This window comes from Tachypleus tridentatus, chromosome 2, assembly GCF_004210375.1.
Source record: "Tachypleus tridentatus isolate NWPU-2018 chromosome 2, ASM421037v1, whole genome shotgun sequence".
Lineage (NCBI taxonomy): Eukaryota > Metazoa > Arthropoda > Merostomata > Xiphosura > Limulidae > Tachypleus > Tachypleus tridentatus.
The window spans coordinates 71,812,059-71,836,163 of NC_134826.1; the positions used below are offsets into that span (position 1 = coordinate 71,812,059).

At 34.4% G+C, this 24,105-nt stretch overlaps 1 protein-coding gene across 2 annotated transcripts in view; it reads right to left on the minus strand.

Moving 5' to 3' along the window:
• LOC143244194 (mediator of RNA polymerase II transcription subunit 13-like) overlaps positions 1-2,734 on the minus strand; it is a 55,334-nt gene extending 52,600 nt beyond the window's left edge. For both annotated transcript variants that reach the window (XM_076488428.1, XM_076488427.1), the window contains exon 1: positions 2,514-2,734. In XM_076488428.1, coding sequence (XP_076344543.1) covers positions 2,514-2,582 — 69 coding nt within the window. In that variant the 5' untranslated portion in view covers positions 2,583-2,734. The remainder of the gene's footprint in view (positions 1-2,513) is intronic.
• Between the last annotated feature and the right edge of the window lie 21,371 nt (positions 2,735-24,105).

A 24,105-nucleotide genomic window follows, 5' to 3' on the forward strand; every position in this document is an offset into this window, starting at 1 on the left:
AGGAATTACCATAGGATCACTTTAAGAACCCCCAAAATTTTTAAAATGTTCATTACATCACCCGTATTTCCACACTGCCATCTATTTTTTCAAAGTTTGAGTTCATCCTAACACTCAACTATCAGAATTATCATAAACCACATCTGTATTTTTAACTACTAATTCTCTTGAGTACTTTTCCAGATTGTCATGGAAACACAATTTATTGAAACTTATTTCCATGTTGTCACTGTATATATATACAGGGAATAGCTATAGTGAAAACAATAATGAATTTTTAACACCCTGTTTTCACCATCTTACATTTTAATGCTATTATATTATTATAGTCCATTGAGATGTTATTTCATTTTTTATTTATTACTTTGTATCTTCATAAACATTATGAAAAAATTCCTGCTACTAATTAGATACAGTTTAAACTGCATGTACATATCTTAAAGTTTCTCTTAGATATGATTACCTTACTGACTTTACACTATCTGCTGGAAGGGTGGGAGGTTAACAGTTAGCCCTAGGTAACCATAACAGACAACTGCTACACTAAAAATACATTAACAACACAAGACATATCAACCATTCTAACCAATTCAATAATAAACCCAATAACATCTCATGAGGTTTGGCTGGCTTCAGAAATTTAGGTTAGTCCTAAATCCTTAAACTAACATTTACAGACAATTACTATACTAAAAATTTAATAATAACACAAGATATATCACAACCATTCTAGCAAATACCATTAATTAAGGTAACATTAGATGAAGAGTACACTATAACCCACTTGCACTAACGGATTATCATTCCACATCTTGTGTGTCTTTCTGCTATCAACTCTAACCAAACAATGAAAATAATGCCTCTTGGTTCTAAAACAAAGCTTGTTTAAAATAAAGAACCATCTTATGTTCAAAATTAAAAGATCTGAAATATAAATTCACATGTATTGTCCCTTAAATTGACACCACCAAATCAGAGTTGAGAGTCATATTTCAGTTTATACAAGCACACAGTTTTCATTAATAACAATTTACTGCACCTATAATAGCCCTTTCAAAGAAAAACTGTCATTTTATTTTTAAAAAAATCAGATCAGCAAACTTTTTTCATGAAAAGAAAACCAAAAGTCTTAATAAAAAAAAATACATTCTTCAAATTATGTAGAAATTAATATATATTTTACTTTAAATGGCTGAAGTCCAAATGTTTCTACTGTTACAATGATGCATAATAAGTTTTGGAACAAAAATAAGTTATCACGAGCTTGTTATGTTAAGGAAAAAAAATGGTGAATGCTTCAAACAGGATACTATAAATATTAACCAGAATTTTTATCTTCTGTGTATACTTCCACTGAAGTCTGACTACTTTATATCATAACACATTTAATAGATTAATACTACTATTCTTTAACACAATCAAATAACACATTTACTAAAAAAACAATAAATTTCTTATATTATTACAACTTGAACAATACATTCAAGCTTTAATACATAATACAAAACTATATATAATCAGATCTTACAACCAGCACATTCCACAATGTTATTCAAAGGGAGAAAAGTACAAAACACTATTACAGAACTTAGTCCATCTGCTATGCTACCAACAACTGTTTTATGGCCATGTAATAACAGTTGCTTAATATACAAATTATTGCAATACTTCATAGAAATAAATTCACTTCCAAAAATACAAAATAAGTACTCAAGTTTCTAATGCAGAAAATGACCGATTGTCCTTGCTACACATAAAACACTGATAACTGTTTATTTTTAGATAATTTTACACAGGTTATCTACCTGTGACATCAGTTACCCTATTTACTTCAAAAACCTAAGATAAAATGTTTGTATGATAGGACATTAACTAGGGGAAAAATCTTACACTGCATTCTTAACATACACTATGTTAGAGATTATTCTTCAAAACTAATGCTATTTGATCTCTATTTAACTTTATAATAAGAACTTTACTTGTCTGCTAAATAAATGTTACAAACATTTTGCATGAATTATATGAAAAAGTAATATATATCTTAAATTCAATTTTGTTCAATTAAGTTATTTACATGCATACTTTTCAGATAATTGCTAAATGTTAACAAAATACGATTATATAAAAAATATTAACTTTACGACACAATAGCTTTAATATCACAGTAGGCCTAATTTTATTATTTTATTTTCATTAATATAGTGATTTATAAATTGAGAACTATATTCTGGGAAGATGACAAATAAACAAAATGAACTCTTTAATATATAATGTTACACTTGTTTATCAACAGACTAAAAACTTATGCTACTAAGTTGCCCAAGTAGTCTCAATAAAACTGAGACAGATAACCTGCTGGGCCTATTTACAGCAACTCGAATTAAGTTCCTCACACTGTGGTCATACACGTAGATAAGTGTTATATGAATGTTTCTACAACACAGTGTTAGGCTTAACAAATCATAAGGAATCTACGGTTAAAGCCGAACCTCCCAAACACTTGCTTTACTTACCAGTGCAAAAACATTGGTATGACAGTCCTCGAGACTCGCCCCGTTTGTAACAAAACTGGGGTGCGTCATAATCACTCCATGACCTAAACTTGCCTTAGAATTGGGGTAAATATTTTATGTAATTTCTCGGGCCATAAATCTCTGAAAATTGTGTAATATAGTAAATATTCACCAGAAGATGGCGACAGACATGGCGGATAGGAACAACAACGGAGTACAGTGACAACAATGGGGATTGGATGATGATTGTCACGTGCCAATGCCAGTCTCCGGTAAAATGGCAGCCTCCATATAACAGAATACAAATATAAACTAAGTTGATAAAATTATCTGTCAATCATTAAACAATTACACATTTAAAGTAAGTTAAATTACTTATTGCAACTTAATTGAGATTATAATGCAATCTACAATATACTACGAGCTCTAAAATTAGAAATAACGAACATAACACTCAAAAACAAGTAGTGTTCAAATTTGTTATAAGAAATAATGAAAAGCACGCCACCACCGGCAAGAAACAAATGATAAATACAAAAAAAAATGTAAATAAGGTAAAATAAATATATTTAAATAAACAGAGCACAAGGTACGTATTTATTATCCACTATCAAATATACGGCAATACTTTTTATCTTAACATTATCAGTAAAACACAATTCATAATAAAATAATAAATTACTCATTTTAACCCCTGTAATATTATAGTTGTATTAAGTGTATTATAAAAGGGGTGTCTAGACGATAAAAATATGTCGTAACTTATAATAACATAATATGAGAAAACGAATCTCTGACCGTCAGAGGTGCACTACGCCGAACCAATGTTTTTTCACACGATCGGCTCTATAGAGCTGCATCTGAGAGGCGATCATTCGATCGTTAAAAAACATAGGTCTTTGAAGATGAAAATATTGACGATATTGTTTACCAGGGACTTTTTAGACAACTTTTCCTATATTAATTCCTTTCATATCCCTTAGTTTTCGACCGCTGTATGAAATACCACATCCATATATTTTTTTGTTTTGAATTCTGATACGTTTCACTAGCAGAATAATATCGTTTGATGTTCATCTGTCCATTGCGCATGGAAATAAACAAGGGAAAACGAAGGTTTGGTTTGAATTTCGCGCAAAGCTACACGAGGGCTCTGCGTTAGCCGTCCATAATTTAGCAGTGTAAAACTAGAGGGAAAGCAGCTATTCATCACCACCCACCGCTTACTCTTGGGCTACTCTTTTACCAACGAATAGTGGGGTTGACTGTCACGTAATAACGCCCCCACGGCTGAAAGGGCGAGCGTGTTTGGTGTGAGGAGGATCCAATCCCCGTACCCTCAGATTACGAGTCGAGTGCTTTAACTACCTGGCCATGCCTGGCCGAAAACGAAGGCTTATTAAAAGCGACTCTAATGATTGAATGATAATTTTTTGCATGTACGTATTATTAAAATTTAGCAGAAAAAAAAAACATTTCCTACTTCAAAATTTTTAACTCATAATTTTCATGTAATAATCCTTCTGTAGTATCAAAATTATTTTTAAAGGCAGTTTTAAGATTATTGTTTATATAGTTTTACGCAAATAAAAATATCGATTTTTTCATATTATAAAGAAAATGCACGTGCAATAAGTTTGTTTCAACACCTTTTGTTTGTATTTGAGTTTCGAATAAGATTGAAGCGTAATTTTCTAAAATGTGAGTAAAAACGTGGTTTGTTTAAGTTAAGTACAAACTGCATAATAGGCTGTCGGTGTTCTGTCCACCAGGGGTATCGACACCTGGTTTCTAGAATTGTAAGTCCAGAGATATTTCGCTGTGTCACTAAAAATATGGATAACTAATTCAAAACTTTGGAGAAGACATTTTATAACGTCGTTCTGGTGTTAACACGTATGTGTATGGGTGTGTGTTTTTTCTTATAGCAAATCCACATCGGTCTATCTACTGAGGTCACCGAAGAGAATCGAACCCCTGCTTTTGTAAGCAGGAACGAATAATTAAAATATTTGAAGGTGAAGTGGACACTCAAAATATCAACAGTGCTGGACGTCAGTCTTAATATAACCTTTAGAAAGAAAACGTCTTAGTGGCCCAATATTCGATTTTGTTAGATAAGAACTCAGTTTGAATGGAATTTCGCATCTCTACTTTTTTTTTAATGCGACACTTTGTACGTACGAGTTTAAACATAATATTGATACTCGAAGTATTGGTATGTCGTCAATCTAAAATCAAAGTACAGTTTTTTGTCTGAACACTAAACTTTGATGAAAGATAAGATGGACCACTAAGAACAACGTAAACAAATTGAACGTTATTTGCTGAATTTCTTTGTTGTATAATCGTGAGTCATTCCCCAAGGGGCTCAACAGAATTGGTAAAAGTAACGTCATACATTAAGTCACCTATATCATCAGGAGATTTTTTTTGTTAGGGATGATATTTTCTTTCTCTACAAAATACACATTTTTTGTGTTATGAAATAATTTATCAGATACTTCCGTTGTTTTTGAAAATAATTTTGATTTTTATTCTTTGTTTGATAAAGCTTATTTTCTTTTGTTTATAACAACAAACTGATTATGTGAACCTTTCATGTTTCAAATTTTCTTATTTGTAGAATCTTTTAATTTATTCGAACTTGAGATATTCATACCTTTGGTTGAAAATTATCAAAGTAACCCCAACACTTTTAGCTGAATTTACCTTTAGATCGTTAAAATTTATTCATTAAAATACTTGCCTTCCATAGTGGCTCAGAGGTACGTCTGCGGACTTACAACGCTAGAGACCAGTTTTTAATACCCGAAGCGGGCATAGCACAGATAGCCCATTGTGTAGCTTGGTGCTTAATTACAAACACTGACTTATATACTAAGTATTATAAGGTTCCTATAAGCAAATGGTTAAAGTTTTAAAATACAGTTTGAAAATATTGCTTCTTGTCTATATATGAAACAAGGTTTACATAACCTGGTGATCAGGGCACTCAACCCGCAAACTCATCCCCGAACATGCTAGCCATGATGGTGTTTATAGGGAGATAGATGAACACCAATATTCGTTGATGAAGAGTAGCCCATGAGTTGACAGTGGGTATTGTTGACTGGCTTCTTTCCCTCTAACCTATCACTAAAAACAACCATACGTCACTTATGTGAATTACTGCTTGTCATTATCGAAACCCGATAAAATGAATGCTATGTATTTACGGATGGTTGGAATGTCATCAAATCTCTTTCCTATCGGCTCGGCATGGACAGATGGTTAAGGCACTTGATTCGTAATCTAAGGGTCGCGGGTTCGAATCCCTGTCACACCAAACATGCTCGCCCTTTCAGCCGTGGGGGCGTTATGGTCAATTCCATCATTCGTTGGTAAAAGAGTAGCCCAAGAGTTGGCGATGGGTGGTGATGACTTGTTGCCTTCACTCTAGCCTATCACTAAAACAACCATATGTTACTTAGGTAAGTTAGTGCTTGTCACTATTGAAACCCGATAAAATGAATGTTATATATTTATGGATGGTTGGAATGTCATCAAATCTATTTCAACTTAATTTTGATTTTGGGAACAGAAAAAAATCACACGGGGCAAGATCGGAAGAAGATGGCGGTTGTGGTATCACAGAAATATCTTGGAAGCGTTTTATCCACTAATAAATGACATCCTTACTTAAGCAGTCATCACCAAAGGCAGTTCTTAACAAATCAAGGAATTCCGTTCCTCCTTTACCATTTTTCACACAAAACTTGATGCAAACACGTTGTTCTTCTCTTCTGTCCATTTTTATTACGACAGGGGCAAGAGATACACTTGTCTTTGAACATGTTTTTCGCAACATGGGTATAAGATCTGGAGAAATGGCTTGTTTGTGGGGTGGTTCACTATTTGTACTTTGTACACATTTCAGTGAAACTCATTGCCTCTGCAGTGGCCCCTGTAACAGAAAAAGTTTTAAAACATTTTGATCAGACCTCGTAATGTGAAAGCAGAACTTAGTTACATAACAGTTGACGACTTCCAGCATTGCTTCTGAAAATGGCAGGAACGTTAGAACAAGTGTGTATCAGCTGGGGAAGATTACTTTGAAGGTGATAACATATAATACTGATGTATGTACACTATTCTTCGGAATAAAAGTGAAGTCTTAGAACTTTTTGTTCATACCTCGTATATCAGTATAGCAGAATAAAGCACTATTCAATTTGCTTCGTTGTGCTGGGTATATTATATTTAAGATTTTACCCAGTAGATAGCATTCTCTCCAGTAACAAATTTGATAAACGAGTTTTTTTTATTGATTGTTTGGAATTAAGCACAAAGCTACACAGTGGGCTATCTGTGCTCTGCCAACCACGGGAATCGAAACCCATTGTTAAACAGAATGCCCTACCATATTAGCAAGCTAAACGCATTCGCATAAAATGCAATTCAAACACTGTACTAGAAACACAGCTTTAGTACTTTAACAACACCGTACCAAATTATATGTTAAATATTTAAAGAATATTGTTCTGATATTGAACATTTAACCTTCAACGGCGGACCCCTGCAGTGGTGCAGCGACAAATCCAATAATTTATAACACTAAAAACTGGGTTTTGATCCCTATGATGTGCACAGCACAGATGACCCATTGTGTAGCTGTGAGCTTAACAGTAAAAGAAACAAACCTCAACGTGTACGCAGTTTTAATTATCAGGTCCGCGATCCTTAGGATTGTGATAAGACGACGAGTATCACCTGCCGTCACAAGAACTTTGCTCGGCTCTTTAATCCAAACATAAGGATTGGCTGTCATTTTTCTAAAGAGTCCGCAATCAAGTGCTATTTGCGTTAGCCGTCCAATTTTAGCAGTGTAAGGCTAGAGGGAAGGCAGATTAGTTATCATCGCCAACTATTGAGCTACGAATAGCTCCAACGAATAGTGGGATTGACTATAACATTATAACGTCCCCCAAGCTGAAAGGACAAGCATGTTTGGCGTGATAAGGATTCGAATCCACGATCCTCACATGCCGGGTTACGATCAAGAAAAGCTATTTATACTTGAAAGGTAAAGACAGCAATAGACTGGGCTGACATTTTTCGGTGGGTTAACCACCAACCAACAAACAATTCTGATTTTATTATTTTCTAAACACTACCTAAACCGGTTTTAAATAAGTGACAAGTTTTCCAGAAAAGACTAGTGATAGAAGAACAGTCACGTTGCTCTTTTAAACCTTTTTTTTTGTGTGTGTGAATTAGATTTAATCCGCGTAATTTTGTGGTTACATAGGTTTATACTTTATTTGTTAATTAGGTTCATTTCACGTAAGTTTGTGGTTACATAGGTTTATACTTTATTTGTTAATTAGGTTCATTTCACGTAAGTTTGTGGTTATATAGGTCTATACTTTATTTGTTGACTACAATATTAATTAAAATTCAGGGATTTGTTTTATTACTGCTAGGGAGAATTGTCCCCCTTACTTTTCCCTCCAAGATATCGTAAATATACCTTGAGGAAGTGTGTATTAAACACACAGAATTTTGGAATATGATATAGGGAGGACAGGGGGATCAGTTCTGAACGCCAAACTCCTTTATCACTTTCCGAGGCTTCTTAAGGGTACAACATATTTAGTGACAATCGGTACAACAATTCGCTAGTTATAATTAGACTCACACGAATTTAAAGGCTTCGATCAAATAATGACTTAGACAACGATTCACATAACAATCAGTATATTATTAGTACAGTGGAGCGCCATTAAGCCGCAGACTAGTAAACCGCGAAATCGCTTAAGCCGCTGTAGCAAATCTTCTAAGCGATGTGAGCGAGGATTATCGCGGCTCACCGCTAATTTAAGAACGTGTAAAAACGCGGCTTACAAATTTAATCCTGGCTTTATAACTTCAAAAGGATATTTAAAAAGGATTTGCTTTAATTTGGGAAATAAATAAAATATATTACAATAGAAATCGACCGTTAATCTACCTTATCCGCTCTCTATGTCAGCTTTATGGAGGCCGCCATTGTTACCGAATCACACCTCTCCATACATTAAAGTTAATCCGCGGTAAATCCGTGAAAAAAGTGATCAATAATTAAAGTATTATTTTTAATTCGATAATCCGATATAATGATCACGCAATGGCCCGGATGAGGCTCCTCGGCAGAGCTGCTGGCGACTTCGGCTTTTCAGTCACAAAGGTTTAAGCCGCGGTTAAGCAGGTTGACCCCCCAAATACCGCGACTTAACGGCGCTCCACTATATTAAGCACAAATTTACTTTTCTACATTTTAATGCAATAGGTGTGTTTATTTTTGTGAGAAAAGTTTTAGTCAACTATAGGACTGGGTCAGTTTGTTCTGTTAGTTTAATGGCAGTCAGCTTTAGGATCAAGTCAGGTTTAATTTTAATCAACTATAGGATCGGGTCAGTTTGTTCTGTTAGTTTAATGGCAGTCAGCTTTAGGATCAGGTCAGGTTTAATTTTAATCAACTATAGGATCGGGTCAGCTTTAATGGTATTCAAATTTAATATCAGGTCTCCTTTAATGTTGGTCAACCTTAGGATCGGGTGAGATTTAATGTTAGTCAACTATAGAATCGGATCAGGTTTACTGATAATCAATTTTAAGATCGGGTCAGGTTGATCATTTATCCTGCTTCTGTATTTTTACTTCAGAACAGTAAGAGATAAAATCCCTTCTCGCAGACGGCATCAGAAAACAAATTGCTTTGTCTGCGGATTCTGGTTATTCTCCAGTTCTCTAAATCCAGAATTCTAATAGTAGATTTTTTATTCATCTTTCACCACGAAAGCTCCAACAAGCCCTCTTCTTCTTTCGTAGAAAGTCCAGTAGCTAGGTCATTATTTTACAATTAACAAAAATTCTCATGTAAATAACACTACATATCAATTTTTTTTTAAGTTTTGCTTCCTGAAAAGTATTTGCTGATTGTGACAGGTACCTGGTGGATATGCACAAATATAATTTTGGTTTTGCTTCATCACGTAGGAACTCTGAGAAATAGACAGTTAACTGTTTACCGGCAATAACGTATTTAATTGCGTTTATGTTTCTAGTACGTTTGTATTCAGTGTCCAGTGCATTACGTTGCAATGTCCAACAGTAGTCAGCAAGCATTGACGGATTCCAGTTGCCCTGATATCGTTTTTCCATTGTAGCAAAACTGAAGATTTCGACGAAACGGTACGTGATGGGCAAATTTGGATGTGATTTTCGTAATCAGAAGCCAAAAATCTATAAGGAACACCTAACAGTGTTCAAGAAGCAAAAACTTTGTTGTGCAGTGTAATATACCTTTTCACTTTCACTAACATATATTGTAAAGTACTTTTAACGTTTCCACTTAATTTCCCCGAGAAGGGGCCGAAAACCGCCTGTAGAAGTCACCTGTTTTAACTACTTGCACCACCATACAGTACTGTATTGTCTCGCAGTCATTTAGTCAGTAGACACTAAAATGACATCACATATGAGATGCTTAACGGTGCAATTTGTACTATCATGACATCAGTACGTGCGCATGCAATGAATCACAAGAAGAATTATACACTCTGTAGGCTACAATACAACACGGTACATGAACATCAAAAGCAAGAAATTAAAAATATTATTCTAAATCTTGGTTTTATTTAATCTTGAAACAGACCACATTTGGGGACCCTGCAGAGGTGAATCTAGTCTTTATATGTTGCAAATTTTGTGGTCTGCAATGGCCATTTTTATTTTTTACGGAAGTACAAACTGTTTATATTCCTTTTTTTACTTAAATAGCTGAGTGTTTAAGGCCTCAAGTGTCACCTTTGATCTGGGATTCACAAACTCTACCTTTCTGTAATTATAAAACCTTCCATGTACCACCAGCTGTCCTTGCATTGAAGTGCTCTTGTTGTCTCCTCTGTGATCTCAGTTTGTCCCCTAGTGACATTTTCTCATAACAACTCTGGTTGTAACGAGTGCATTGTTAACTGCTTTCAGAGTAGTTAATTCCAACAAAAGTTTTTTTTTGCTGTTGCAGACAAATGAAGTTATTTTATCACAGCGGTCAACATCGTAAAGGTTTTCACAAACTATCGTACGTTACATTGAATTTCGTTGTTTGTTCCGCCATTAAACATGTAAAAAAAATCCGTTATTTTTAAGTCTTGTACTTAAACCGAACATCAGCATATCTAAAATATATTTACTTGCAATTGTTAACTCTGTCGTCCTTTTTATAGAACATTTCAATCATTCCAATATCTCAACTGGTATTAAGATATCAACACATATATAACGTATTCAATCACTGGTCAGTAGAATAGTCGACCAAGCGATAGAGCGAAACGCTTTATAATGACAGTGACGGTCATCCTGCTATTTAGTAAAGAATAGTCTTGTAGGCAGCAGGTTTGCTGAGTGGTTGTCCTCCTTCTGATAGTAGTTAAAAGTTAGAGATTGCAATGTCTCAATCTTCAGGTTTTTGGCCTGGTCGTTTAGTACGAGTCTCACATAAGGTGCCATATAAGTTGTAAACAGTTAATACTAATAGGGAATTTCGATGTAGTGACTAGTTTTAATTATAAAAACGTTATCACGAGGATAAATAAGATATACATATATATATATTTCAACTGCATCAGTTAATTCAAACACCGCAAAGAAATTAGCCTTTCGGAAACTCTCTTTAAGAATTTAATTAACTTAATCAATTAATATTCGCCACACTCAATAAGTTATCGGAATTTTGATGAATTATTTTGTAAACACGTCTTGCGTGCCCGTAGTTAGCTTTTTCCACAACAAAAGCAATTATACGAGTGTGACAATGGTAACACGTTTCGTTTTTGTTGTCGTGTTCCCCTTAGCAGCTAATACCAATACAATCACCAGTAAATGAAATTTATAGGTATTAATAAGCAACTCGAACCTTGAACTCTAACATTTTTTAACGTAACCACGTTTTTCCAGTGAGGGGGGCAAATGATTTCAAGGAGCCATTAATTTAAAAAGCTAAACTGATCTACATTTTTTATGGTAATTAAAACAAATCAAGTAAAATGTTTTGTTTGCTTCTTGAATTTTGCGCAAAGCTACTCAAGGGCTATCTGCGCTAGCCGTCTCTAATTTAGTAGTGTAAGACTAGAGGGAAGGCAGCTAGTCATCACCACTCATCGCCAACTCTTTTACCAATGAATAGTGGAATTGACCGTCACATTATAACGTTCCCACGGCTGAAAGGGCGAACATGTTTGGTGCGACCGGGATTCGAACCCGCGACACTTGAATTACGAGTCGAACGCCTTAACCAACCTGGCCATGCCGGGCCTTAGTAAAATGTAATAGTGAATATAACAGTTTATTTATTTTATTAAATGGTACAAAACGAGTTTATTATTTTTAAAAGCTTAAAAAATGTGATCAATATGCCTAGGTTTTCTGGAGGGGGGCAGGCCCCCTTAGGCACCTCTGTCTGGCGGCCGACATCCATAACTTTATTAGTAAGGTAGAAAACGCAAATATTCATATAAACAGCGAATACCTTTCAGTGAGGCTTAATATCGAAATTAGGTGAGACAGCCTGGAATTATCACCAAATCGGTTCTAAATTCCTCTCGCGACAAAGGTACATGTGAAACTCGAAATTTCGCTCAAATACACAAATTTAGTGTCATATCGTTCAAACTTTGAATAATTTTCAATTTCAAACGCCGTGCGAATTTTATAGAAATTGACGTCATTATATGAACTGTTAACCACTTTGTTGTATATATATAAATACAAATTGTGACTGAACTCTACTAGCACCTGATCATAAGTTAATTCTCCATGTCTTTGCTACCGCCATCTTTATGGAGAAACCGTCTCTTGTGAATATTAAGAGTATGTGATGGATACGAAACAAATGTGTGGATGTTACAGCTCAACTATCATGTACTTTTACAAAATACTCTAGAAATTCAAAATTATACATCTATATCATAGGCTTAATGCCAAGATATCAAACAACATTATGAGTATTTGTAATAGTGAATAGTGACATTCAGAGTTGTTGTTTGTTATTAAGCACAAACCTACACAAAAAGGGTTATCTGCGCTCTACCCACCACGTATATCGAAACCCGGTTGCTTGTTGTATACTTCCACAGATATGTCACTGTAAGGCGACATTTGAAAAGAATGTGTCAGTTTTAAGAAATTTCCTACTATATGTTATTGTTTCTCTTAACATGGTTGCCCCCCCCCGCTAGTACAGCGGTATGTCTACGGATTTACAACGCTAAAATCAGGGGTTCGATTCCCCTCGGTGGGCTCAGCAAATAGCATATGTGGCTTTGCTATAAGAAAAAAACACATACACCTTACATGGTTCAACAAATAAGATAGGTTCCTGGCACGATCGTTCTCAAACCTATCGCAGTGCCATCTGGAGTTACGAAAGTTTTATACTTAAGCACTTTACAATATTTATTTAATTTATTGTCAACTTCAACTGAAATTAAGAATTTTTAAGGCATTATTTGTAAATTGCAAGTTGTAATATAACAATAGTAAATAAATAAAAAGTATAGATTATTCAATAGTCCCACGTAAGAAAAATACACGAACAACGAAGCTACATATAATTAAAAACTATTTATTCTTACAAATATGTAATTATGTTGAAGCTTATTTGGATGTTAATGGACATAAGTTTATGTAAAGTAAAAATATAAGTTTTCTGATTTACAATGCCACAATGAGGTTCGATTTCCCTCAGTTTGCACAGCAGATAACGCTATGCTATAAACACACACGTACTGTAAAAGTAATCACAGAAGGAAACAATGTCATTAAAGCTACAAAGACATTTGATATTTTTTGAAATGTTTTACACATTAAATTGTAATCTTCCACGATGGTTAAACAGATTTGAAAAATATTTACAAAAGGAAAACAAAATAAATACCAACTGACATAGCACACAACATTGGAGTTGAGCAACTTGAAATACGACTGAGAAAATAGGTTAAATTAACTACGATGTTAATCATCAAAATATTGAATGCTAAAATCATTAAACTCAGCTGTAAAAAACAAATAATATTTCTGTTTATGCATAAGAACATAATGTCAGTTATACAATAGTTTAACACATCAATTTCCAGTTAGAAGAAATATATTAAAATTAAACAATTTTCGCTGCATATTGGTTCTCATCCAATCTTCTCTACATATAACACTCATCCACTTCTCCAATAAATATTTTTATTGTAATGGAAACTAAGATGAAATGGTACGCTTGAATGTTCTAACTGCTTCCAAATGTATTGATTCTTTTCAAAAGCATCATAAATGGTCACAAGAGCTACTTATAATTACAAATTTGTTGAAGCTTAACCCGCCCACAGAGCATTATTTTCTTCCCATCATCAAACAACTCTACCATTTCTAAACCCGGTAATTAGACCTACGTGATCCTACATTTAATCATTACTTTCCCGCCCACAGACATTATTTTCTTTCTATCATCAAACAATCCTGCCATTTCCAAACAAAGTAGTTAGGCCTACGTGATCCAACATTTCAGTCATTATTTTCCCGCCCACAGAGATTATTTTCTTTCCATCATCAAACAATCCTGCCATTTCCAAACCAGTTAGTTAGGCCTACGTGATCCTACATTCAATCATAACTTCTCCGCCTACAGAACATTATTTTCTTCCCATCATCAAACAATCCTGCCATTTCCAAACCAAGTAGTTAGGCCTACGTGATCCAACATTTCAGTCATTATTTTCCCGCCCACAGAGATTATTTTCTTTCCATCATCAAACAATCCTGCCATTTCCAAACCAGTTAGTTAGGCCTACGTGATCCTACATTCAATCATAACTTCTCCGCCTACAGAACATTATTTTCTTCCCATCATCAAACAATCCTGCCATTTCCAAACCAGTTAGTTAGGCCTACGTGATCCTACATTCAATCATAACTTCTCCGCCTACAGAACATTATTTTCTTCCCATCATCAAACAATCCTGCCATTTTCAAACCAAGTAGTTAGGCCTACGTGATTCTACATTCAATCATTACTTTCCTGCCCACGGAGTATTATTTTCTTCCCATCATCAAACAATCCCGCCATTTCCAAACCAAGCAGTTAAGCCTAGGTGATCCTACTACCCTCAATCATTACTTTGTTTTCACTAACGATACTTAAACTACTGGTACTTTACTGATATCTATACAGATGATGATACTTAAACAATAAATTAACAACACTTACATACCTATAATAAGAGATCGACGTAGATTGTTGTTGGATTTGTTTTTTAGAAATTTCTGAGCAAACCCTGCAAACAAACAACAGTTATGTGGAATTTATTCCTATCACTTGTATTTCCTAAAAATTCCGTTCGACTGGAACTGCCGCCGAATGACAGCCAGCTATCTCTCCAGGTTATAAGCTGATTGGCAAGGGAAAGTATTTATTTCGGTGCTAGTCACCAAACTCACCAATTAAACTATTTTTCTTTATTTATACTACAAGTTTAATATTGTCAACTTTAAGTAAAAAAAAAAAAAACTGTCTCATAAAATAGAGCCTCACGAGCGCTAACTAGAGCTCGCAAGAAACAAAACACCTGAATCTATCTTCCCTATTGTGTGAACTCAAGAAACAAAACACGTTAATCATTTTTCCCTTTTATATGAACTCAAAATGTTCCTTTTCCCTTCTCTGGTAACCAGAAGACCATGGACTTTAACACTTCTATTGACCATAATATTCAGTTGACTGGGTTCCGAAAGCAGTACGTTACGACTTAAAAAACACACACACATTTTATTATTTTAAAATTTAACATTAAAATATTACAAATAACCAACAAAATGTGATTTATTCTTGATGGCGAGAAACTCACTTGAAAAAGAAATGTATCTCAAAACGGCTGGTATGGGTATTAACACTTTTACTAATAAGCAGAGAACAACGTTTCGACCTTCCTAGGTTATCTTCAGAGATATAAAATGTGGTTCACTATCTAACATGAAAATACTACAGATAACCTAAAAAATATAATTCACTATCTAAAACGAAAATACTACAGATAATCCACAAAATGTGATTCACTATCTAACATGAAAATATTATAGTTAACCCACAAAATGTGATTCACTATCTAACATGAAAATATTATAGATAACCCACAAAATGTGATTAACTAAACATAGTAAAAATGGTTCTGTAATAATTCTAGGCTATGTAGTTCCCTCGAATCTTGAACCCTAACTATATTAATCACTCCCTATGTTAACTTCATAACATGTTTCATTTTTCCGAAAGGGAACGGAAGGTCACCTGGAAGGACCACTCGCATTATCATACAGTAGTGTGTTTTCTGTCAATCACTCAGTATAAACTAAGATGACGTCACATAATGGACGGTTTTCGGTTCACTTTGTACTGCCATGACTTAGGAAGCTACACTTATGGACTTCAAAGCAAGAAATAAAAATATTTGTTTATCTTAATTTTAGTTTTATTTACTTTTAAAACAGAACGCTTTGAGGTAATTGTGTGATAGTCCATCTAGTCTTTATATGTAGTATGTTCTGCGATATGTAATACGCACTTTCTTTCTCATTCTAAGTACTACCTCGTGAAACTTTATTTCGTATAGAAATTAATAATTGTTCTTATTAATATTTAACTAGAAAAGAGTTTTAAAAAATAATACAATTTCTTGCACTACTTGTTTCCATAGCTACGTCTTCTTGAAGATTTATTACACTAAAAATCAATTTTCGATACCCGTGGTGGACACAAATTGCCTCCTCTCTAAATGTATGTACAAGTTGACCCTTTGATAGGGTTCCGGAATTCGGAGCTATAAACTCCATATCTAAATTAATCTGTTGCCACCTATTGTAAATATTTACATAAAATGGAACTCTTCTCTCCTTGCAAAGAGGTATAGTCTTAGGTATGAAATTTTAAAAACAAAGCATTACAAAAAAAAAAGTTACCCTTCTCAAGAGTCAAATTAGTGTGGATAGATGGCGCAACAAGCAGATTTCACTTATTTATTACAAAACGTTTTAAGTTTCTCAAAAATTATTAACATAATATATTATAAGTTTTCCAGAAGAATTTTTAGTTTGACATCAAATATAAATGGCGAATACTATATGCACGTTTGGCTAATATGGCATCATCAGTGAATATAAAAAAACAACAAAAAAGTTAAGGCATCAGATTAGGCAGAGAGAAAAAAATGGTAGAAACTCGTATGTTTTATTAAAGCAAAACCACATGGGCTATCTACCGCCTCCATCGAGGGTAATCGAGCGCCTGATTTTAGGCGTTGTAAATCCACAGGCTTACCGCTGCACCAGCGTGGTAGGCGACAACGTTTTAAATATATTTAAGAAATACAAGGCAGTCAGAGGGATATATGGTTTTGAATTTAGAATTATAACTACATTTCCTGTACCAAAGTTACAGTTTAAACTGAATTTTATTCATCGATTTAAATAAAACTTAAAATACTTGCTTATTGTCAATTTTTATGTTAATTAAATATAAAATAATGTTTTCAAATGTATCTCAAGACGTTAACTCTTTGTTAACCTGAAGATGACCTTAGAAGGTTGAAACATTGCTCTTTACTCTATTTCAATGAAAGTTTTAATATCCATACCAGGCGTATTGAGATACATTTTTTACTTCATGTGGGTTTCTCTTCATCAAGAATGTTTTCAAAACATTTACCACACACACAAAAAAAGGGCACATATATATATATATATAAACTTCAATATTCATACAAATCTACGTGTGTGTTTGTTTGCTTCTCTTTGTCAGTTCATTGCAGTAGCCTGTATCTTGTCAATATTCTAAGTAATGGTTAAAGATAATATACGTGGATAAAAATAAGAAACTGAAGATTGAAACGATTAGAGTTCTGTGCCTTTGAAACAGAACTTTAAAAAGCACCACATTTGAGAAGATACAATAAATCTGGTCAGACACAGGTTTTTACAGCTCTGTGAAATGTTATGATGAAATAATTTGAAAGCCTGGGTCTAAAAGAAACTTTTTAAATTTAAAAATAACAACATGACATTGACTTAGAACAAAAATCTCGTGTTTCTTTGAAACTCGTTTTTGAGCTTCTATTTCTTCTAATGATCCGTATATAATAAATACGTTGTAAGCTGACACAAGTACATGTTTCACGGATCCAAGTGCATGAAAACAACTTTAGAATAACAATAACTCGAATATAAATATTTTACGCGTACACTGTTTCATACACGGCGTACGTTTCAGTTTCTAGATATTCATTCAGCAAAAATGAATAATATATACAAGTACAGATACCACTGTTTACTTATAGTTAATTTTAAAATATCTCACTAGAAACATTTCAGTTTCTAGATATTCATTCAGCAAAAATGAATAATATATACAAGTACAGATACCACTGTTTGCTTATAGTTAATTTTAAAATATCTCACTACCAATTAGTTATATAATAAAGTTGTAACAACCATTAAAACAATCACTAGTCACTTGAGTGGCATAGCTAAAACAATCATATAAATATTTTCGTCGTCCATTTCGCTGATATTATTATGAGCAGTCGTGTTGTTTATTACCATCAAACCTCAGGTAATATAATGACCGATATACGTGTGTTTGAGGCTATTAACAAGCTCATATGAACGAGGCACTAATTTACCTATTCTACCAAAACCAGCCCCAGCATGGCCAGGTGGTTAGGACGCTCGACTCATAATCTGAAGGTAGCGGGTTCGAATCCCTGTCACATCAAACATGCTCGCCCTTTTATCCGTGAGAGCGTTATAATGTAACGATCAATGCAACTATTCATTGGTAAAAAAAGTAGCCCATAAGTTGGCGGTGGGTGGTGATGACTAGCTGTCTTCCCTCTAGTCTTACACTGCAAAATTAGGAACCGCTAGCGCAGATAGCCCTCATGTAGCTTTGCTTGAAATTCAACACAAACAAACAAATGGTATTGTTATTATTACTTTGTCCTGTACCCCAAAATGGTACGGAAAAAAAATGCCACTCTTTCCTCGTGCACTTCCTACCACGGAAGTCGATAATAAACACACTACCACGCCGACGTCCTGATGAGGAACAAACAACACTTTTAAAGTAGGCCATTTGTTGTGTTTGCATAACAGATCAAAGGTTAAACACAGCTACTTAAATGTCTTTTCCTGGCGTGTGTATAACACTCATACTTACTAGAATTACAGCATGGGCTTGTTTCACATAACTAATGTATTACAGAATAATAGACGATTTCAAAACGTTCAGATTTATACTCCTGCTGTATTTGACAGAGGTGTATTTTTAGGGCACGCATCGCGTATAGTTTAAACTGCTGTTCTAGTCCAACAAGAATAGATTAAAATTTTTAAAAAATTCGGGCAAAGCTACAAGATGGGCTAATTGCACAAAGCCGTCTCTAATTTTGAACTGATAGATTAGAGGAAAGTCAGCTAGACAATAATGTTCACTGCTAACTTTAGTGCAACTACTGTGCGACCAATAATGTGATTTGACTTTCACTGCTACAACGCACCCTCAGCCCGACAGAGCACGTTTTCACGATAATGGGATATGAAACATAAATCCCCAGATTCACTGTCAGCATATTGTAACCACTAGCTCACGCTTGGCCCGAATTATTTTCTCAAGTTGCAGTTAAACAGTGGAAACATCACTCGAGCTGGAGTACTTGGCAAAAAACACTTTTGGGTGTAAAAAGAAACCATGTTTGGACTGCGTTCTTTTATACAGTTTGATTATTCTTAAGCTAACTTTAATCAGATTGCTGGCAATGATATAGTGCTGATGTGTTAACTAAAATATCAGTTGTTTTTTATTTCGCGCAAAGCTATACGAGGGCTATCTGCGCTAACCGTCCCTAATTTTGCAGTGTAAGACTAGAGGGAAGGCAGCTAGTCATCACCACCCACTGCCAACTCTTGGGCTACTCTTTTACCAACAAATAGTGGGATTGACCGTCATACTGTAACACCTCCATGTCTGAAGGGGCAAGCATGTTTGGTGTGACGGGAATTCGAACCCGCGACCCTCAGATTACGAGTTAAGTGCCCATAGAGATGGACAAGAGATAAAGTAAGTACAACAGGTTCCCATATTTAACGCTAGGGTGTACACCGTGTGTAAGATGTAATTGACAGAGGTATAGTGTAATGTTACAACTAAATGTTCCTACGTCTGCAACATGTTAAATATTTTAGTAAACCTATTTGAAAGAAACACAGTACTTTAAATAAATCAGATTAGTGCTGAGGGTTGGTATTTCAGTTTTAAAGCAAAATAGTGGATTAGAGTTAAATTTTCTGTTTTCTGTCGTTATAAATTGTGCTGATATATCTCGCACTGCTAGGAGTTTCTGTTTATAAGTGATAGAAAAATAAGTTTTCTCCATAATTCTGTTTACTTATCTGTTTCGAAATGTGATAAATACAGTGAGACATATATATATATAACCATATATTGAGGTTCGCACGTACCCAAGAAGTGTCATATTTATATATTTATGTCTTCAGAAACACGCCCTATCCAATATTAGGCTTAATTCAACCGGTAATTACTATCAAGGTGTGGAAAATACACAGAAATACACGAGCGACTCCTATGCCTGTAGCTTATTCAGATTTTATTTGTGATGTCACACTTCTTTCTTCTCGACTGAAAATTATTGTATGTCTGAAGAAAACTAGTTCTCTAAGAATCACCGAGAAGAAACACCCCTTTTTAAACAGTATGGGAGGAGCCACACGTTTTGTACGGTGGACGATGATGTCAGCTTCATTATTAAAAAGTAGGGGAGCCGCCTATTCTCGGGGCGCTACAGTCTCATCTCTGTGTATACAAGCCAAACTGCTCTTCGTTCAGTTAAAAGAAAAGTTTAGAAACGATCTTAAGTCACCTGAACGATATTCACACACAATAAAAATGTTTATTCTTAAGTTTAAAAAACAAAACCAAAACAAATGTTACGTAACTTTTTTTCAAATATCTTGTCAACATAATAAAATAGCGTGCTGCTTACGTCTGGCACACATAAACTTACAGTTGTTATGTGAAACTTCTAAGAGATACATAAAGTTCTAATCTATTACTGTTTCACGGGTATATGAGAGAATACAATACTGCTACACAGAACAGCTTAAACAATAGCATACTACTATATATACATTTATAAAGGATCAGAAAAATAAGGTAGCACGGAAAAAAACGGATCACAACAGTAGAATACCACCAGGTAGAACTGGTAATAATATAATACAACATAGAAATGTTCAGTAGAATGAAGTATCACTAAACTGAACTGATCAGAGGAATACAATGTCACTACACAGAATTAATGGAAACTATAAGTTACCATCGTCTAGAGCAGATAAGAATATGGTATCACTACATAGAACTTGTCAATGGAATGGAGGCCCATTACACAAAGGTAATCAATTGAATGAAGTATCACTACATAGAACTTGTCAATGGAATGGAGGCCCATTACACAAAGGTAATCAATTGAATGAAGTACCACTACACAAAAGTGATCAGTGGAATGGAGGACTACACAAATCTTACCGGTGGTATGGAGGACTACTACATAAAACTGATCAATGGAATGGAGGATCACTACACAAAACTGATCAGTAGAATGGAGGACCACAACACAAAACTGATCAGGGAAATGGAGGCCACTACACAAAAGTGATCAGTTGAATGGAGGACCACTACACAAAAGTGATTACTGGAATGGAGGATCACTACAAAAAAACTGATCACACCTTTCCTTAGTCATCAGTAGAACTTTATTTTAAAATCCACCCACGTAGACAATGATTAAACCCTTCAAGAGAAACGTGCAATTCCATTACAGGCTCATTCTTACCCCTGGTGGCTAAATGGTAAGACGTAGAGCTAAAAGATAAGTTTCGATAATAATGGTGGGCCACAGCACCGATTACCCTTTGTGCTTAATAAAAATCAAAGACGAGTTCTTTCTACAAATGCAGAAAAAATAAATAAATGTTAATTAAACTCAACCATTTCCATTATTGTGTGTAACTTCTCGAACTTTCATTTTAATGAGACTTTCAGACTGTTAGTTTCGAAGGAATTCAACTAAAAACCTTCGTACAATTAGATAACCAGTGTAAACTGTTCTCATAAAAACATTTGTACAATTGGCTAACCACTGTAAACTGTTCTCATAAAAACCTTCGTACAACTAGCTAACCAGTGTAAACTGTTCTCATAAAAACCTTCGTACAACTAGCTAACCAGTGTAAACTGTTCTCATAAAAACCTTCGTACAACTAGCTAACCAGTGTAAACTGTTCTCATAAAAACCTTCGTACAACTAGCTAACCAGTGTAAACTGTTCTCATAAAAACCTTCGTACAACTAGCTAACCAGTGTAAACTGTTCTCATAAAAACCTTCGTACAACTAGCTAACCAGTGTAAACTGTTCTCATAAAAACCTTCGTACAACTAGCTAACCAGTGTAAACTGTTCTCATAAAAACCTTCGTACAACTAGCTAACCAGTGTAAACTGTTCTCATAAAAACCTTCGTACAACTAGCTAACCAGTGTAAACTGTTCTCATAAAAATCTTTGTAAAATTAGATGACCAGTTTAAACTACGCTCATGAGCTGCTTAGAATCAAACTGTTTTTAGTTTCTCGTGTTAATTACATTTCAATTAAATTGCTCACTGGTGTTATATAGTTACAGTAGATCATTAGAACTCAGTGCTCCTAACTTCTCAGTTACAGTATATCATTAGAACTCAGTGTTCCTGACTATATAGTTACAGATCATTAGAACTGTGTTCCTGACAATATAGTTACAATAGATCATTAGAACTCAGTGTTCCTGACTATATAGTTACAGATCATTAGAACTGTGTTCCTGACAATATAGTTACAATAGATCATTAGAACTCAGTATTCCTGACTATATAGCTACAGTAGATCATTAGAACTCAGTGTTCCTGACTATATAGTTACAGATCATTAGAACTGTGTTCCTGACAATATAGTTACAATAGATCATTAGAACTCAGTATTCCTGACTATATAGCTACAGTAGATCATTAGAACTCAGTGTTCCTGACTATATAGTTACAGTAGATCATTAGAACTAAGAGTCTCTGCCTATATACTTACAGCTACAGTAGATCATTATAACTCATTGTTTCTGACTATATAGTTACAGCTACAGTAGATCATTATAACTCATTGTTTCTGACTATATAGTTACAGCTACAGTAGATCATTATAACTCATTGTTTCTGACTATATAGTTACAGCTACAGTAGATCATTATAACTCATTGTTTCTGACTATATAGTTACAGCTACAGTAGATCATTATAACTCATTGTTTCTGACTATATAGTTACAGATCATTAGAACTGTGTTCCTGACAATATAGTTACAATAGATCATTAGAACTCAGTATTCCTGACTATATAGCTACAGTAGATCATTAGAACTAAGAGTCTCTGCCTATATACTTACAGCTACAGTAGATCATTATAACTCATTGTTTCTGACTATATACTTACAGCTACAGTAGATCATTATAACTCATTGTTTCTGACTATATAGTTACAGCTACAGTAGATCATTAGAACTAAGAGTCTCTGCCTATATACTTACAGCTACAGTAGATCATTATAACTCATTGTTTCTGATTATATAGTTACAGCTACAGTAGACCATTAGAACTCAGTGTTCTTCACTATATAGTTACAGCTACAGTAGACCATTAGAACTCAGTGTTCTTGACTGTATAGTTACAGCTATAGTAGATCATTAGATCTCAGTGTTTCTCACTATATAGTTACAGCTACAGTAGATCACTAGAACTCAGTGTTGCTGACTAGAATTAAAGCTACGGCAGATCATGAGGTTTGAGTGTTCTTGACTATATAGTTAAAGCTATAGTAGATCAATAGAACTGGGTGTTCCTGACTATATAGTTAAAGCTACAGTAGATCAATAGAACTAAGTGTTCCTGACTATATAATTAAATCGGATCATTATAAATCAGCATTCTGAACTATATAGTTACATTAGGACTGAATGCTCTGGATTATATAGTCAAAGTGTATCATTATGATGAGTGTTATGGACTATTTGTTTAAACTTTATGACTAAGACTGAGGGTTTCGAAACTCCAAGCTGAGTTTACTGTTTTTTTCGCACCTCTAGCAATGAATGAAGTTGTGAAGTGTCTAACTGGACTTTTGCTTAACCCTTAATCACTGAGAATGAAAGTTTTGGTATACGTAGATGGACTTTATGTCCCTGTTTGTTTGTATTGTTTTTCATGCAGAAACTGTGCTGTGAAGTATATTCATTAGTAACCTTAAACAAACTTTACTGATTGATTTCGTAACTTCGATTAATATTATCAATGACTGAGCCATGTATATATTACCTGATGCTTGATTCAACCGACTTTCATAATCCTTCATTTTAAGGCCGGTTTATTTAGCTTTCTGGTCA